A 19,953-nucleotide genomic window follows, 5' to 3' on the forward strand; every position below is an offset into this window, starting at 1 on the left:
TTGCTTGCAAAGGATGATGTAGTGAGAATCCAAGATCAGAATGCATGGAGCAGGAAAGCCATTGTTCTTCAGGAAGCAGGTCCGAGATCATATGACGTAAGAACTGAAGAAGGTCATGTGTTCAGAAGGAACCGTCGTAACTTGCTGAAGACTAAAGAGATATTTCAGGAGGAACAATATGGTGAGGAAGATGTAAATGTTGATGTGTCACATGCAGAGATAGTGTCTGGTTTAAAACCACTGGATGGACATGAGCATGTGGAGAAAAGTGCAGTTGTTTCAGAACCTGTATTGAGGAGGTCAGAGCGTAAGGTCAAAAGACCAGTTAGGCTTAATCTGTAAAGCTACGACTGGATTTGTTTTTATCTTATATTCTGATGGTGTTGAAAAAAAAATATGTTGATGTAAAACAATTATGTGTATTTGTTGATTCGTGGGACCTATGTTGTCAGAGAAAAGGGGATGTGGTGATGTGTGGGTGTTCATGTGCTAATGGGGTTTTGCCAGTAGGGGGCGCTGTATTTGAGAGGGCTCATGAATGCCTCTATAAAAGAAGACCGACTTGTGAATGAAAGAATAAAAATGTTTGGAGCAGACGCTCGCAAAACACAAGTGGATACTGTGTAATTATTCAAAGCTATACGAAGACAACACAGTTTGTGTGGCATCAGATTTGATGCAGAACAGCTGATTGTTCTGGAAATAGTTTGAAATGTTTATTTTAAAAAATGCCTTGGCTGTAGTTAAAAAAACATAGCTGCAAAAAACTGAGTTACTTTTTTGAAGAAGTAACTATATAATTAATTGCCCAGCATTGGTCATTATATACTATAGAGAGCTACAGGACTCTCTCCCAGACCACAGACTCATAATACAAGTCAGAGCTTTTTTTAAAAAGAAAGAAACTTGTGTATTCAAAATTGGAGTTCAAGTTATTTGTACTTCCAATAGTGTTAACATACTGCACAGGTCAATGACTAGATTTTTTTTACATTTTCATTGTAAGTGGGCTAAAGCAGTTAATTAAAAGTAGTCTAACATAAATGTAAATGCTGTAATTTGATTATTTTAATAAACCATGTAACTTGGATGGATTAGATGCTGGCGTGACCACAGTGCACACATCTGCTGTCGCTCACAGCGGTCCAAGGGACGCTCAGGGAGTTTGTGTGTTTGCTCAGACACATGAAAAATTAGAGGGAACATTGTTGCCCAGAGAGTGACGTGCCGGCAGAGGTTTGTCTTGTTTTGTTTCTTATGTAATAATTGCTCCGAATAAGCAAACCAAATAAAAATATCAGAATTTGGTGCATCACTAATCCAGAATTATATCTTATTTAATTTCAACTGCTCATATGTGAAAAACAGGCAGCGACTACCCTTCAGTTCAGTAAAACACAGTAGACTTGCTGTCTCAGGCATCTTGAAGTCTATTACCGGTTCGAGCTGTGGTGCATTACAGAGGCATAAATCAATACAATCTATGGTTATGTACTTTTCATCAGCAACAAGCTGCTCTGTTAATGACTGCCAGAATGCTGGAAGTGGAGTTTCCTGCAGTTTAAGGAATCTTTAAGAGTCTCTGGAAGTGAAAAAAGTCACTAATAAATGTTAATGAAACATTACTTATTTGCAATAAAACTAAGAATGTTACTTACTTTTGCCAGTTAAAATAATATGCCAGTTAAAATGTGCTACAAAATTACATAGAAAAAGTTCATCGGAAAATCAACCAACGACAATCTGTGTGATAAGTAGCAGTTAAATATTTAAAAACCAATTTGTACATCAGGTGTTGTTACGTATGGCACAAAATATGTTATATATTATAAGCATTATATATATTTTTTTCTTTTGACAGGAACTATCACACGTTTCATAGTGTGAACCTACAGCAACGTGTATTCAAAAATCCTAACCTGGCGTCCGTTGCCCTTCGAGGCCTGCAGGCTGCAGCGTCCCAGGCTGCCGTTCGGCGTGGTGCCACAGCTGCTGATGATCTGCAGCTGTTTTTCGGCCCGGTCGGCTCGGTCCAGAAGCTCCTCAATGAACTGCTGCAAGCGTACCTTAGCGTTTGCTTCACGGGCCGCCGTCTCCTGAAGGAACTGGTCAATCTGGGCGACCTCTCTGTGGGCACAAGGGGAAGAGGTGTGAACCTTTCCTTCTTGCTGGAAGCTAGGATTCATGAAATAAGATATTTGGAGGGCTGTGGGGAAAATTAGAGATCTCCTAAACCTCCTTCATTCAGAAACATTCATGTCCTGATGACATTTTTGCGCACACAAGTTTATTAATGCATGTGGGTACAGATTCTGCCTTCAAAAGCCTCTCTCACGCATCCACCAGCTGTACCGCCCTTTTCTGAAAACAGACACCGAGGGTTGATGACACAGATAAATAAACAATACAACCACAAAAGCAGAGAGAGTAGAGGGTGAGAGAGCAGCTGGATACTTGCACTGCAAACACAGCAGGGCAAATTCCTGTCATTTCAAGGGACAGCGTGTGACCCAGACAGCCTTGGTCTTAATTTCAGGGCAGTTTAATAGTCTCAGATGCATTTTGCATTCAATTATAGTTGCACTAGTTTCTGTAATAGCTTCCTCTGTTGGCACCATATGTGTGTGAGGGGAGTAGGAACTGGTAGAAGAGAAGACAGCTTACTGAAATCAATGACAACTTGTTAGTCAGCTGCAAAAGCTTCAGAACAAAAGCTTCTCATCAAGGGATATCAATAAACTTATCTAAAACCAATGATGGACAGTTTCCGACCCTAAATGTCTCTAAGAGTGAAGTGACCCAGAAGTATCTGTGTGGCAGCCATAATAAGAGCTGCTCTAGATACTGAGGAAAGGTGCTCTAGTGCTTCCTTTATTGCCTCCTTTAGGAGAGGACACACTGGACCATCCTTTATCCAAGTAAAAGAGGTCATTCATAGCAATTTAACCAATCATAAAAACAATAACATAACTGCTAATTCAATGTTAGTTATGAATGTGTTTTTGCATTTCATGCCATGACCTGCAGGTATGATTTGACTTTTGACATCAACCCACAGTTCCTAAATTACTTACATCAAAGTTAGTTTGAACTTGATTAGGTTTCACTGTAGTTGCATTTGTATTTGTTTTTTTAAGCACAGTCAGATTCACCTTTCCTTCATACTGTGATACTGATTTGAAAGTGATTCGGAAAAAGAGAAAGGAGGTAAATTTGTCTGCACTATTCAAATGTACCGTAAGTCAGATGAGAGAGAAGCTGATCCTACTGACTTAGAGCTGAATAAAGGCATAAAGATAATAACAGATGAATAAACAGGTAAACAAAAAAAATGCAATGAAAATATATCAGTAAATGAATGAAAGTAAAATACAATAAAAAGGAAAGTCTTGCGTTTGCTTTTAAAAATCTCAACAGTCTGAGCAGCCACCAGGTCATCAGGTAGACTGCTCCATAAACATGGAGCACAATAACTAAACGATATCTTTGTGACTGGGAACCTTAAACCAGCAGAGACCTTACAATTGGTGTAATGTGGCCTCCCTCTCTGGTCCTTGCCAATACGTGCAGCAGAGTTTTGAAGTTAACGCAGTGGCCAAGATTTCTCTGGACGAGGATTGATCTGATCGATTAATCCTGTAAGTGTGACTCTGTGTCTCAGCATTAGCTTAAAAAAGACACGGTCGGACTCTTGCAATGTGCTTGAAATAATAAAACACAGTAACTTATTGTGGGCAGAAGAGACAAAGCTTTAGCTTTTTAGCTGAAAAATAATAACAGCTTGAGTAGATGGTATTAAACAACAAGCAGGTCTGAACACATCATAAGTCGGACGAGAGCAAGTTCCACAATTTAGGACCCACAGTCCTTTGGTCTTTTGAAAAGTTTTCCCTTGTTGCCTGATACAAACTAAAAATCTGTCTTTTACTCATTTCCAAATCTACAAAAATATGTGAATATAATATTTAATGCTCATCAATCCAAATGTCTACAGCTTCCAAGGTCTTTTTCCTTTATTGGTCTCTGACTGTATCCATACAAACATCCCAGTGTTTACCGTCTAAACAATGTCAGAGAGGAGAGCTTATTAAACTATCTGACCTTCAGGAAGCAAAAGAAAAGTTCAGAGGATTCCTGCAGACATGGAATGGAGACATAACCCGTGCCACTTCAATTTAAATGGATTTGTGGTCATGAAACAAGCAAAGCCACTTATTTCATGTCAAATTAATGTCAAACATCCGCTGTTGCTAAACCATCATACGATGCAGAATCCAAAACAGCAACAACACGCACAACTTCCTGAAATGGGGACAAGCTGAGATAAAAATAGCTTCGAGCCTGGCACAGATAACTTTTCTTATCTTCAGGCAAAGATTATAAAAAGAAAACGACTCCAGAATTAGTCAAGGTAGCAAACTGTAGGCCAGCAATAAATGTGCTTTAACATCAGTGAGTAAATAATCAGCGAGTCTGGAAATTATGTCAGAATCAAACGGCTTCTCTCCACGATGAAATGTGATCGACTGTGATTAGAGCTCGGAGTCACTTAGTAATTGCTCACAACTTTAGATAGCATGATTTTTATCGAGTGCTCACTAACCGAATTGTATAAAGTTGAGCGTACATTGATTAAGAGGCCTGCTACTGTACACTATCTACACTACTCGAGATAAAAATCTTTGTGTTTATGTACACAGAAAACATTAAGCATGTGTGTCTTGTTGTAAACTGTCTTATCTCACCATCACTACACTGTTAATTCCCAACGATGCATCTCATTATGTTTAGTTTTGCAAAAGGAAAAAGAGGAAAATCCAGCCCAACACATTTAGGTGATTTGATGACCGGGGACAAACTGAACATACAGACAGATGTGAGGATCTGGTTTTAGCCAACATGAAGATAAACTGTTCAGCAGAGAACAACATTCTCCAGAGGACTTTAAGTCTTTAGATATATTTAAATGAGTGCTCTCACCGTTAATCTCATTAAAATGACGTTAATGCCATAACTGCATTAACACGGCAAATCTCCGTTAGCGAGTTAACGCGGCCTCAACACGTTAGCGCGGTTAGCTCGTTAACGCGTTAGGGACGATCCGCGTTAATGCGGTTATGGCATTAACGTCATTTTAACAAGATTAATGCTGACGGCATTAATTTGAATCCAAATTTTAATGTTATGTTTACACAGCTTGTCTTTTTCCTGTCTTTCTCCGTTCACCCCAACAACTCTGTATGCTAGTTGAAGGGCACATGACCCACATGATGACTACGAATTCTGAATTCTGTATGTCAAGTTTGGATTCAACTCCTGATCATTTAGGACTGACAGAGATTTTGTGAATTTTAGTGTGACGTATATCACACGTGTGTGTGCTACACGGTGGGTAGCACTGTTGCCTCATGGCAAGAAGGTCCTGAGTTCAATTTCACCATCAGGCTGGTGCCTTTCTGTGTGGAGTTTGCATGTTCTCTCTGGGCAGTCTGGCTTCCTCCCACAGTCCAAAGACATGCAGTTAATGGGGATAGGTTAATCGGTAACTCTAAATTGCCCATAGGTGTGAGTGCGAATGGTTGTCTGTGTCTATGTGTTAGCCCTGCAGCAGACTGGTGACCTGTCTAGAGTGTACCCTGCCTCTCGCCAGCGCTCCAGCCCCCCAGCGACTCTGAAAAAGGATAAGTGGAAGAGAATGGATGGATGGTATAGCTCAGGACTGGTCTTAATTGTCTTTCTGTGTAAAATCCACTTTACAAATAAAATTGCTCCGCCTCAAGGAAAAGAAGGGATAAACAATAACAGAACAACCAGTGATAAGAGTAGTTTCCTCTCCTCTTTGTGCAATCTAGATGAGCTTTCATAGATAATAAGGTTTACACAGAACAGTCTCCAGTCAAATTAACCATTTTAGTGAATGATTGTAGTTCTTAAGGCTGGTGACTACTGCCCTCTTCAAAAACCATATGGCAAATGATGGTTGGAGGAGTCCTAAAGTCATAATGACGTAAATAAGCAAACAGCTTCTGCAGATTATATCATTAAATCATCCTACACTAAACATGCATCTCATTATGTTTAATGACTTCAAAAACTATTTACTTTGATTTAATAATTAGATCTGTACATAATGAGATGTCTCATTAGAAAACCTGAAGCTGACGTTTTGTTCTCATTATTCGGTTTAATAAACAGAGGACACAACGACTGAGTATTGCTTTAAGTTCAGCCTCCAGAAAAGTAGCAAATATCCATTTGAGAAAATCCTGGAATAGACATTATTGAGCTTGGTTAGTATGCACTCAAAATTAGGGCGCATGTGATTCAGGATCTAAATTTTCATGCATCTTTAATTTGTCTTAATTAATTATTCAGCTGTATCAGGAGATGGATACACCAACCCCGTGATGGACGCCACACAGGAACACTTTTCCCATCCTTCCCCAATGCTGCCTGACAGCCTAACAGACGCTTTACTCGGTCTTATGCTAACGAAGAAGGAAGGAAATGAGGCGAGAGAACAAAAGAACACGATTGATGGTAAAGGATGGTCAGAAAGGAAGAAAAGGAAAAATAAATATTTCTGTCAGTTTTTGGTAAGATCTAAATTCAATAAAAAAGACAGACAAGGAGACGAGAAATAGGGAGCTGAAGCTGAAGAGGAAGGAAGGGCCACAACGACTGTGAGAGAAAAAAAAAAAAAAACACACTGCAGAAGCTAAAAGATCAGACAGCAAACAGAAAGCTGCAGTCATGTGGAAGAAGAAAGCACAGGAGGTTTAAGGAGAGGAGGGAAATGGGATGTAGCTGCTTCCTGTTGTCAATCCCAATTTTTTACACACGCTGACATATTCACAACACCTCACTCTCACACCTCCGAAAAAATACCTCAAGGTGATAAACATGCCTGGGTGTTTACCTGGAAAAGAAGAAATCCCATCTTTTCAGGCTATTCCAGGTGAACGTTAGCCAATGGTGACATAGAATTTTGTCCTTTCATGCACTTTTCAGTGATCTTCATAGTAAACGACACAGCATACATCTTATTTTCACACTATTTTCTATAACTTTGAGAAATAATTGAGACCTTGTAATACCAAAAAAAAAAACAGCTGAGAGTTTAGTGAGAAGATGAAAGTTTCTCTGACATTGGTAAGCTGATGGTTAGCTTACTTAACAAAAAGACTGCAAACAGTGGGAAAACAGTCTGCTAAGATTTGTCCAAATTTCACAAATAAAAACAATTTACAACATTCATCCAACTGGTCCTATTTTTTTTTTTAACTTTCGATGGAAATGTCAAAAGAACTGAGCATCCTTTAAATGCCGTAGTCTGCCTGAGTGTCATTGCTGACCATGTTCATCCCTTTATGACCACAGTGTACACATCTACTGATAGCTGCACGATAATGCGCCGTGTCACAAACCTCAAATAATCTCAGACTGGTTTCTTAAACATGATGAGTTCACTGTACTGGACTCCACAGTCACCAGCTTTCGATCTAATTTGGTTTGTGGTGGAACAGGCGATTCACATCATCAATGTGCAGCCGACAAATCTGCAGCAACTGTGAGATGCTAACATGTTAATATGGAACACAACCTCAGAGGAATGTTTCCAACCCCTTGATGAAGAAATTAAAGCAGCTGTGAAGGTAAACAGGCTCCAACCAAGTATTAGTATTATGAAACCAAATGTTTTAAGACAAGAATCAGGAACTTTTGTTTTGGAGCAACTGGAACACCGCTGCCGATTTTTCCAAGAACCACAGGGCAAGTTGCATCTGCGTCCATTTCATTCAAGAGAAAGGCACACGTCTCCACAGCCAACATCTCTGAAGCTACACACAAACACCCACAAGATAAAAAAAAATGTATGCATGCGCATTTGATTTTGCACTTAACTGAAAATTTGAGAGCCATCTGGACACTACCTGCTCGGCACCAAACAGCAGACAGCTGGTGACTGTATGAAGCACTAAGAAGCAACGACTCCAAAAACAAATGTAAACACTTCAGCTTAGAAAAGACACGGATAATAAGACGTGTTCAGCTGAAGGGTTTTGTCTTAATGTTCATTACAGTGACTGGTCAACCTCCTGTCACAGCTGTCATCATCTGTGGCCATTAATTTAAAATTATGCTTTATTAATATTTAAGAGCAGAGATGATTGACTAAAAGGCCTGGATAAAGACGACGAGGCTTTCTCTCCTTTAACAAAGGACAGCTGCTCGCATGTCGTTCTGTTTTGACACCTGGATTTTTTATTCTTGTTTCTGATGGTTTGTTTTCTGGGGGGTTTTTTGGTTTACATTGTGTTATCATGTCATAGTGTCACGCATTTGTATGCATTACACAGAAGCACACAGTGAGGGAGGCAGCATGAAGAGCGTGGCGACATGAGAGGAGATGTGAGACGGACGAGGATGAAAGGCTGTGAGAAAGGGGATGATAAAAGAGTTGCAGGCTAAAATGTGCTGCTTTTTCACAGAAAACCTGGTTTCCCAAGAAACCGCTAATCCTGGTCTTTGCTGCCTCCGATCAATCGGGAGAAAATAAATATTTTACTGCGGGTGGACCAGCTCTCTGGAAATCTCAATTCCCATTACAAACAGACAGATGGCTGAGTAACCCTGAGATACAAAAGCAAGGTGACGATCTGCAGCATTTCAGATGCATGAAAGAACGAATTCATTACATGGGAAAGGTCAACAAAAATCCGGGTGTCTTTAAAAACAGAATAGATATGTCCTGAAAAGCATGTTCGCAACGATGAGGTTTTGTATCTCTGCATCCAATCTTTCAGAAAGCGGAAGTGCAAGTTAAACAAAAATGTGGGAGAAGACAACCAATCTACAATAATGATGGTATGAATGAGTAGTAGATGTCTTCAAAACTGCTTATTTAATCAAACACCCAGTGAACCGCAAATATAGCAATTAAGCTATATTTGCTACTGCTTAATTAATTAAGCAGTAGCAGGTTTTCAATTTGGGATTTTAAACAGATGATAAAAATGGGTCCATGAAGTCATTTTTGTGTTGCAAGGGAGACAAACATTTTAACATATACAGTACTGTGTAAAAGTCCAGAGTCGTCCACCATTTCTTTATTTAGTTAGAAAAAGGGGAAACAGGTGCAACAATTTTTGAAATGTGCAAACACACATGGAAGTACACTATATAAGGCAAAAACAGTTTGTACAATTCTAACAAGCTTGAAAGTCATTATCTGGTATGACCACCTTAGTGATTCAACATAGCCTGAACTCTCTTAAGCAGATTTCTTCTAATTTATTTAAGTAGTCTTCAGGAATAGTTCTCCAGGCTTCTTGAAGGACATTCAAAGCCTTTTCTTCTGATCTCTGTCAAAATAATCCCACAGTAAAGTTGAGGTCCAGGCTCTGGGGAGGCCAATCCATGACTGATAGTGTTGCATTGCATGTTTTTCTATCCATGTATGCTGTTACTGTACTGCAAAAACACTCATATGTCAAGTTAAATTTGATGCCCATTTAATGTCAAACTGTCAAAAACAGTCTAAACAGTCTAGAGATGGACCGATCCGATATTACATATCGGTCCAATACTGACCTAAATTACTGGATCGGATATCGGAGAGAAACAAAAAAATATAATCCGATCCATTAAATATTAAAAAAAGCACCTCACAAAACTTGCGACATGGCGTAACTCGGCTCATAACTGTAGCACATCGGAGCAGTGTGCATCAGGTGATAGAGCGGCTGTGGCGCGAGACCTGTCGGTGGTCTGGTTGAGTATTTGGATCCTCGCTACCAAACCGGCATTTCATCTCCGAGAAAGTTATCCCAGAGAGAAGTAAAGCAAGTGTGTAAGTTCATCTCTGAATGTTTGTAAAGCATTCCAGCGTTAAGCTTAACAACCGATATATGGAGCGACTGCCTCTCTCTCTCTCCCTCTCTCCTGTTGCTACTTCAATCATGAAACTGATCAATGATCAGCTGATCGTCTCTCTTGTTTATTTATCGCCCACTTCGCGCCAGAAAGAGGAAACCAGCGGCTGAACAACAGCAGCATGTTTAAGCTTGATAATCTGATGTTAGAATGTATTTAATATTACTTTCTACACCAGGATCCTTTTCTACACAGCTGACGGCTGGTAACTGTGCAGGGGCGGATCTAGCAAAGTTTAGCCAGGGGGGCCGATAGGGCATGAACAGGGAAAAGGGGGCACAAAGACATACTTTTCTTTCTTATTCTCATTTAAAATGTCTAGCTTTTAATAAATAATTATCCGAATCTTACACCCAAAGTTTTAATCTGATGTAAAATATATAGAAGTCCATTACTGTATATAGTAACTATTAAGTCTAATATATCTTAGTAAGCTATAGTACTTTTTCCTTTGGGAAGGTACCATCTGTGCAGTCTGCAATTATGTTGAAGAAAGATGTTGAATCTATTTAAATATTGTAGAAAAATAATTGATTTCTGTGCATTTTTTTTCACACTGCATCAAATTAAAGTTCATTACATCGATTAAGCATCATGAGGTGGGGGGTGGTTCTCTTAGCCCTATTAGTTAGGTTGCATACTCTTTAAAATACCAGAATAGGGAGGATGGAGTAGGTTTAAGTTTATTAGATTGATCTGTGTTGCTGAACTATGAAATATTTTGGGTGCAGTGAATTGAATTTTTTGCATACAAGTATAACAGAACAGCTTCAGTCTCTTGTTTTTTAAAACTTGTGTATGAACTTATACAAAATGCAGAAAAATATGAAAAAAAAAAACAGTTTTATTGATTAAAAAACACACTATATCGGATTCATATCGGTATCGGCCGATATCCAAATTTATGATATCGGTATCGGTACCGGACATAAAAAAGTGGTATCGTGCCATCTCTAAAACAGTCTAAAGGCATTCTTCAGAGCTAAACAGTTCTTCAATAATGAGTCGTACTTTAAATGCTGTTTAGCTGTGTGCCACCTTTCACTGTGAACCTTGCATTTATAAAACAGACAGAGAAGAAGAAGGAGGAAATAAAAAACACTTCAAATAAACGTGTTAAATATGATATGAAAATACGTTACAACAAAACTGAAAAAAAAGTTCCGATATTGTTAAAATATAACAAATTAACACCCAAAAAACTGATAAATTTCAACTGAATAATGAAAATTGTTCAACAATTCGTGACAACTATCTCTATAAAAGTTCAAAGCTAAAATGACAACAAGATAATAATCACCTGTCGATCCATTTCTTCCCCTGGGTCACGCAGGCAACAGCCTAAGCAGAGAAGCCCGGACCTCCCTCTCTCCAACCAACTCCTACAGCTCAACAGGGGGAAACACCAAGGCGTTCCCAGGCCAGCCGAGAGATGCAATCTCCCCAGGATGTGCTCAGTCACAACACCTCGACCCAAGAGGCTACCACCTCAGCTGGCTCCTTTCAATATGGAGGAGTAGAGGCTCCACTCATCTACAGGAGGAAGCTAATTTCTGCCGCTTGTATCGAGAATCTCATACTTTCACCTTCAAAAAAAACTAACAAAAAGAACCACAATACTTGACAGGATCAGGCTTTTTCTCCAGCGATGTCAGGGCTGCTGTTCCCTCTGGTGGCAGATGGCTGAATAAAATGTGGGACACAACAATTTTCCAGCACTAGCCATCAATTAAAATGTAAAACAATTAAATTAAACTAGTACATCTGGTACTGACAACTGTGCTTTACAGATGGCTGTTTTAAATATGGATTCATCACTCCATAAGACCTGTTGCCACTGATTTTCAGTTCAGATCGTGTTTAATTTGGCATACCTCAGCTTTTTCAGCCCCATCAGAGGCATTTCTATGATGGGGGTGTTTAGCAGATCATAACTGCAGCTTTTAAAATTGCCACATTGTACTGTACAACATAAACTGTGAGAATGTGACTAAAAGCAACTACAGACATTTAAAGTCAGCGTGGTGAACACATGGGGCTGAAGTCATGTGATTGTGTTCATGCATATCCTAAAACTTGGACAACTTGCAAAACTTTTGGAGATTGCATTAAAAACATTTAAAGAGATGTGTAAATCTAAATGTAATCCACTTTCCTTTCCAAATACCCAAAAAGCAGATAGAAAATCTCACTTTTGTTGCCTCACTTCAAGAAAATCCAGGGTTCAAAACCACCACGTGGGGCCTTTTTGTGCGGCGCTAGAATCCCTTAGTTATCCCTGTGCCTATGTGGAGTTTCTCTGGCTTCCTCTAAGACCAAAGACACAAAGTTAGTGGGGTTAATTTAATGAGTGACTCTAAATTGTCTATGGGTGTGACTATGTTGTCTGTTTCTGTGTGTTAGCTCTGCGACAGACTGGGAATCTGTCCAGGGTGTACCTCTACGGCAGCAGGGATAAGCTTCATCCCCCAAGATGGATGGATGGATGACTTAAGTTTTTATTTGGAGCCCTAAGTAAACTTCTTCTTGATGTGTTTATGGTCTCAGTCACTTGTTCCAAGCCTTCAAAATTGCAATTCACAAACCAGCAGGTGAAGCCAGAGCGGCTACATCAATGTCTTTCCAAAACATTTTGACTTTTTTGCTAGGACATCTGTTTTTAGACATAACAACTTGAAAACATCCGAGACAACATTGTCTCAATATAAGGTTTTCTGATGAAAAACAGCCCCCGACACACACTGACAAATATCTACCCTTGATGGATTCTTCAAGTACCTTACACTTGACCACACCATTCATCTTATTGCACAATTGTTAGTCCAACCTTTCGTGTCAGTCTCAACATAATGAGAGGAGAGATGTGTCTACTGAAAGACCGGTTGCATCATCCTTCCTGATTCCCTTCTCCTGCCCTCATGAAATAATTTCACCCAAACTCAAGGACACTCATGTCAGTCTCCTACATCTAATGGCAGACATGAAAAGCCCTCTGCCCATAAATCCTGCCCTAACTGAAATCGAATGCACTAGTCTTGATTATTTATCATGTGGAACGATTTCTTGTTAGAAGCCACTTCATCTTCATCTCACTACAGGAAATCTGAAGCAGTGTCTACACACACATGCACTGATTTGTTCTAAGGTTGGATTACCACAACTCTTTTGTGCATTACAGCCCTGATAAATCCAACTGCAGACATTCAGTCCAATTAAATGGGCTTTGTAAGTACGTACCAGTGCAGAACTTCATGTTATTGTTCTTGTTAATGAACAAATTCCCTGAAATTAAAAAAAAGAAAAGATCTCTACAGCACAGTATGTGCATGCATTTTTTATGACATAAAAGTGCTTGGAAACAGCACCAGCGTGTTTTCTGTCATTCAAACAATTTGCCTGTTTAAATGACACCCATTCCTCCAGAGTTCGATCAAATATTTCTCGACTGCCTTCAGACATATGTTGCACCGATACTTCAACAATTCAAAAATGTGTTTGTTTATAAAAATCAAAACTACCTTCGACTTTGATTTTTCATATTCACAGCAGATGCCCAACTTCTTTATTATTATTCAAATATTCCATCCTCCTAGATATTGTGCGTGTCCTGTTCCCTTTCTGATTCTTTGTCATTAGGGAGCCTTTGGAAGTCTTGCCATGTTTCTTTCTCCGAGACACTGCTACTAATGAGATGAGTTCTCTTTCTGCCCTGACAGCTTCACTTTGCAGTCGAGATTTCCTGCTCAGTGAAATAGGCTTGTTTTCTGAAGAAGACATGGTGACAGCACATAGCGGGACTCTTCTGTATTTTGTGCTTCCTTCAGAGCCTCTGGGTTTTGAATTCAGCACAGACCAATGTTACTTTATCAAAGCTGGTTGTAGGAATAAATCAAGCCTGCAGGGTTAAGGCCTACTGCAGCAGGCGCGTGTGTGTGTGCTGAATATGATATGAAAACCTGGCAGCTCTCAGAGCTCTCTTTTGCTTTTCTATGCAGAGGGTGGACAGAATATTTTGAACACCTACACAGACATTAAAAATGCATCACTGCCTCCCCCCACTGTTTGTACAGTATGTAAGATAAGTATGATTATGGATGAATGATACATTGGGTCGGTACAAACCAGTTAAGAAGTGACGAAACGCAGATAATCTATCTACAACACAGCCTAATAACATAAACACTACTGTCCAGGCACAAATTTACCATAATAGTAGTACTTTTCTGACACATTCTCAACACTATAGTGTTTCAGATTAATGGATGAATGGTCTAGCCTACATGGGATTATATGAGGTCAGGAGAAGATTTACTTCTGCCTTAACCTCCTAGGACCTGATATCCACTTACGAGGACATTATATTGCCACTGTTCTATCGAAATTTTAAATGAATATCCTTATATGTGGCTCACATTTTTCTTAGAAACAAAAAATCTGGTAATTCTTTGTTTTTACATTCATCGGGCCCCAATATGGCCACATATCAAAGAGAAATTAAAAATGCATGCCGTGGAAGAGTTCGAGTGTTAGGAGGTTCATTACGACTCAAAATACAAAAACAAAACATACTTCATTTCTTGTTCTGATTCCTTCACATAACATGACAAAGCCAGTCCTGTTTCCTTCTTCTGCCTCTACATCTTCAAAATTCTTTGTTCAGTATATCCACTATCCCTCATCTGCACCTGTCCAAACCATCTCAGCCTTGATTCTGTAACTTTGTCTCCAAACGGTTTAACCTGAGCTGTTCCTTTGTTAAAGTCATTACTTGTCTTGTCCATTTCTGGTCACTCCCAGTGAAAACCTCAGGACCTTCAGGTCAACCTCCTCTCAACTTCTTTGTCAGTGCCACCATTTTCAAACCATACATACATAGGAATATAAATACCAGGTCTCACTACCATCTTGAAAACCTTCTTTTTCATTCCTGCTGTCAACCTTTTGTCACAAATCACGTCTGACATTTGTCTCCAACCGCTCGACCCTGCATGCACACTCTTCTTCTTCATCTGTTGCTTTGGATGGCTGAACCCAGACATTTAATCTCATCCCGCTTCAATATATCTACTCCTTGCATCTTAACTATCACACCTGTTTCCCTCTCACTGACACACATCTATTATTTTTGCTTCTACTGACTTTCATTTGTCTCTCCAGTGCATACCTCTACCTCTCCAGGCTCTCTTCCACCTGATCACTAATCTCACCATAGAAAGAAACGTCATCTGCAAACATCAAAGTCCACGCAAAAAAGTTGACTCTGTTCATCTGGATGTAGCGTTTCCAGTGGGAGAAACATATCGCCACTCATCCAAGTGACTTCCTCAGTCTCTGAAGAAGTCACTTGGTCAGTAAGAATTTGGGCAATAATACAGTTTTTTGTAATTCTGCCGCTGTAAAATCCCCAAAGTGGTTTTTTAATCAATCAACAACAGACTTTTAGACTGAGTGAGTCTCAAATGTAATTGGGCAAACTAACATTTCTGGACAGTTTTTAACAAATTTGGATAAAAATCTGTGCAGTCTATGGCTGATTCAAGTCTAGGGCCCATGGACATCAGCAACTCAAGCTTAAAGATGAAGTTCAATAAGTAAAATCACTCGTCTGCCTGCATTCTTGGGTGTTTCAGCTGCTGGTCTGTTCTTTACATCACTTTTATTTTCCCACGGTGTCAAATTCAATTCAGTCATCATCACTCTGGTCCAGTCTTTTTGTTGACTGCTTTCTGTGAACCAATGACGAAAAAGTGTCTAGAAACTGGGGTGGGGGTATTATTTACCACAGGACATTGCTGAGGTCCTGTCCTACTTCTTATCTTCATTGGAGTCAACTCTGCTAAATAATCCTGCTAAGCTTATTAGTCACACTCTGCATTTCAATAAATCATGTTTACTTTCTCCAAAGGATCACTCCTCATTGTAATGCTGCTTTTACTCCTTTGAGATGCTCTGAAAGGCTTTCGCTGCAGCTGCCTACAGCTACTGTTTGTGTGATCCACTGTGGAGGTGTGCACATGCATAATTACAAAACTGTGGCACTGTCCAAGCACTTACGGACTTACCTGGATATATGAGAGACAACAAGGAAAAGCACTTCAGGTTCACTTTTAACCTAAGTTGAGCACTGGACTGTAATATTGCACAGGTCTAATTAATACTGCATTCAGCCCCTTAAGCTCTCGGCAAAATGCTGCGACTGAAGCATACAGTGTTCGAGAGGCAGGCCATCACATACTTGGCTGTGCACGATCACCATGTATTACAGTCCATTATTAAATATTACAGAAACGTTTGCTCCAAATACCTCTTTAAAACCATCTACTGTAATCATAACAAGATCATTATCATAGCAATGAAATAAACCCACATCATTAAGCAATCACAGATAGTTGGAAAAACTCCAATGATATTTCTGAGACAGACACAAAATGGAGCAGTTTTCTCATTTGAGTGATTCTGTAACAGCTGAAATGATGGAGATAACCGTCCCATCATTTTTCATTTCTCCTCGGGCTCCAGTTTCTGCTGATTACAGCTGCTCTCGTTTATTCCAGCTGCTATTAAACCACTTAACAGGCACGCTTCATTCAGCTCTGACCGCTACAGGCTAGCATGCGGCGGGGTTTTATTCGCTCGTATTGTTTGTGAATGAATTATTTCGCATGCTGAGTAACAAAGTCTAAGCTGAAAGGAACAACTGCACCTGAGGCGTTCTGCACACTTTTTTTTTCTAATTACAGGGATATTAAGTGCAGGAGGAATTATCAAGGTCATATTTTTATGCACGACACTGCTAGAAGCAAAAGAAGGCTCGTAGGAGTTTCTTCTGGTCGCTTAGCAACCTTCGGTTAGGTGACTCGCATTTTTCAGCATTTGACACAGCTGATGTAAAAGCACGATCTCACACATCTCCTTAAAGGGCTTTCACAGAGCCTTTAAAGTCACTGGATTCTTTTAGAATTAAACTAAAAATCATCTAATAGGCTGTTAGGGAGACATACATGAGCCAATAAGTCGCTTTGTATCTGTTGACTACGGCTTTCACGTCCACCCTGCTGAACATTCACAGACTGTGATGCTCTTTTTCCACCTCAGACCTGCTCTGTATTTTAGACTCTGAATGAGCTTACTGTTTCACTGCCAGCTTCTCCTCTGAGAGGCAGAAAGGCACAAGAATTGTGTGTGAGTGTGAGAAAGAGGGAGAGGCTAAGCTGCTGACATAAGTAGGTGGTATTCACACAGCCCAAGCAAGGATTTTAAGCCCACAGCATGACCTTCCCTGTCTGATGTTGCCAGGTTTGAGATACGTGACCACAGCTACTGTAACCTTTACAATAGACGAGCAGAAGTGAGTAAAAGAACAGGACATCTTGTGGGCGTTTTTTTGTACATTAAACCAGATGAACGCTCAAGATCAGCCACATCTGAAAACAAAGCCGTTTGGGTAATAAGACTAACTAGTCAAAAACCTACGATGTTTGCATTTACCACTAGAGCACTGCAAAATGAAAGCCAAACAAGGCGATTTTAACAGGTTTCAGCGGACAAAGTGAGTATGCTGAAGGCATTATCTTGGACACAAGGAAACTGTCAGTACTGACATTTTAAAGATCAAAGATTTCTTTGAAATTATTTTTAAAAGAATTCAACAGATTAATGAATAATGAGTAGTTGAAGTGAATAAATGTAGCTGAAAGCAGCAATGAGGGAGGGCAAACAGTTCATGAGGTCAAATTCAAATTCAATTCAAACTCAAATTTTTATTTGTCACACACACACACAACCATACAGTATGACATGGGGGTGAAATGCTTGTAGCTGTACAATGCCCGACCATTAAATGACAGAAAAGAAGTTTTACAATATTTACAATTTACAGTTTACTACAAAATTTACAAATTAACTTAGGAATTTACAGTAAAGAATGTGCAAATAGCAGAAGAGATTATAAAGGTTATAAATTATTGGAATTATAGGATTATAGGAAATGTGTGGTGGTGCGTGTGGTGACGTGTGTGAGAGTCCAGTCTTATAGTGACGTGTGTGGGAGAGTCCAGTCCTACACCTGGTTCAGGGCCCGAATAGCCTGGGGGAAGAAGCTCCTCCTCATTCTCTCTGTTTTGGCCTTAAGGGAGTGGAAGCGCTTCCCAGACCTCAACAGTGAGAAGAGTCCATTGTTGGGATGGGAGAGGTCCATCATAATCTTCCTAGCTTTGGACTTGCACCGCTTGGTGTAGATGGACAGCAGGTCAGGGAGCTCTGATTGAATGATGCTTGGTGCTGTTCCCAAACCAGGTGCAGATGTTTGCCGTCAGGATGCTCTCGATGGTGCAGGAGTAAAAGTTCTTGAGCACCTTCAGTGGCAGATGGAAGTCTCTAAGTCTTCTGAGGAAGAAGAGACGCTGACGGGCTTTCTTGACCAGGTGGACAGGTTTGAAAATCTGAGATCTATCCGGTGACTTTTGCAAGGTTGAATTTTAGTGACCACTGAAAAAAAATTTCTGCCTGTTTTTAAAAAAGAAAACTTTTTCATTAAAGCCAACATTTAATTTTTTTTCCAATAGAGCTTATGGTTCTGCTTTAGTTCCATTAGTGGTACTTCAGTGTTCAAAGTAAAGCAGTCAGTAAAATTGTATTTTTATTTTCACTGCTTAAAGTGAAGAGGTTGTTTTCGTAGTTACTAGTGCCACAAACTGATCTAAATCAAGTGGACAGAAACTACAGTTTAACACTGTAGATCAAAAAATCCAAGCAATATTTCAACTACATGTTCTTATGTACTTATTCTGTTTGCAGAGCCTTTTTTCCCCTTTCTAATGCTATAATGCATCCAATCCTCCTTTGTTAACATTTGCAAATATTAAAAAGGAAACTAGATGGCATGCATCCTATAAAAGATTTTAGTTTGACAGCTTCTAGTGTGTCAAACTAAAAACAGCACAAATTTTTGGAGCGCACAATAATTCATCCTGGGACTCATTTCAATAAAAGCTCTAAAAATCTGAAAATTAAGCTTTGAGCCATGCTGCTCCAAATCATCCTCATCTATCTTCATAAAGCTGTGATTGGCATCCAAGAACTTAGTCTATTTACAGCAGCCGCACTTTAACTAGTTCAAGAAACAGCATGGCAGCTTTATTGAGGGACTGGCAGGATGCTGTAATCTCTACTGCCAATCCAGCTGCTCCCATCCAGCCCTCCATTCAACATGAGCAGCTGACCAGCCCTGGAGGACACTGGTAAATCGCGACAACAGTGGGACAGATGCAGAACACATCTGGTGGGGGGGGTATGATGGCAAATTACATTATCAACACAGAGGGAGAGGTGAAGGAAAGGAGGGAAGAGGATGATAAAGCGCTGCCGTGTGCAGTCCAATGACACTTTCCAACTCAGCACTAATCAGAGCGCCTCAGACCATTTCAGAAATTAAACTAATACTCTGACACTGATGAGCGGTTAAACTAAACACAAGATCTTCATCCAAAATGCAGCACACAAACAAGGAGACTTCGTATTAAAGCAACCTTTCCTTATGCGTTTAGCTGGAGGGAAGACAGCTGCAGCACAGTACTGCAGAAATTGCTGACAGGTAGTAAAATGCAATCATGGAATCACGGGACAATGTTTTTCCAAGGACTGCTGCAGGTACTTCAACACCAACTTTTTTTGTTCCTCATGCAGGTGCTACAGAGAAAATTACATTTTATTTATGTAATTGACACATTTTGAACTCTTAAAGCAATATAGCAAAAGGAAAGACACCCACCTGAACTAAAATGATCCATGTAGCAAACAAAAACTGTTATATCGCCTTTGGGCTTTTGGAGCCTTGACCTGACTTTTAAAAAAATAATTGGGGAAAAAAAGGACTATGCTGCTAAAAAATGAAAAATAGATATTTGCAAAATTCTGCCTAAATATGTATTTTACCTGGTTAATGTGTGTGGCGGAGCGTGGTCTGCAGCGCCGCTGCAGGGGAGGCGACGCACCTGAGCGGCACCTGCAATCACGCCT

The 19,953-nt window shown here is 39.8% G+C and overlaps 1 protein-coding gene across 2 annotated transcripts in view; it reads right to left on the reverse strand.

Annotated features, from left to right (window-relative positions):
* Positions 1-19,953, reverse strand: part of fbxo41 (F-box protein 41) — a 66,648-nt gene that overhangs the window by 26,238 nt on the left and 20,457 nt on the right. For both annotated transcript variants that reach the window (XM_005726820.1, XM_005726821.1), the window contains exon 4: positions 1,920-2,127. In XM_005726820.1, coding sequence (XP_005726877.1) covers positions 1,920-2,127 — 208 coding nt within the window. The remainder of the gene's footprint in view (positions 1-1,919; positions 2,128-19,953) is intronic.

The sequence above is a fragment of the Pundamilia nyererei genome, unplaced genomic scaffold (genome assembly GCF_000239375.1).
Source record: "Pundamilia nyererei isolate P.nyererei 1_Seehausen unplaced genomic scaffold, PunNye1.0 scaffold00022, whole genome shotgun sequence".
NCBI classification, from domain to species: Eukaryota; Metazoa; Chordata; class Actinopteri; order Cichliformes; family Cichlidae; genus Pundamilia; species Pundamilia nyererei.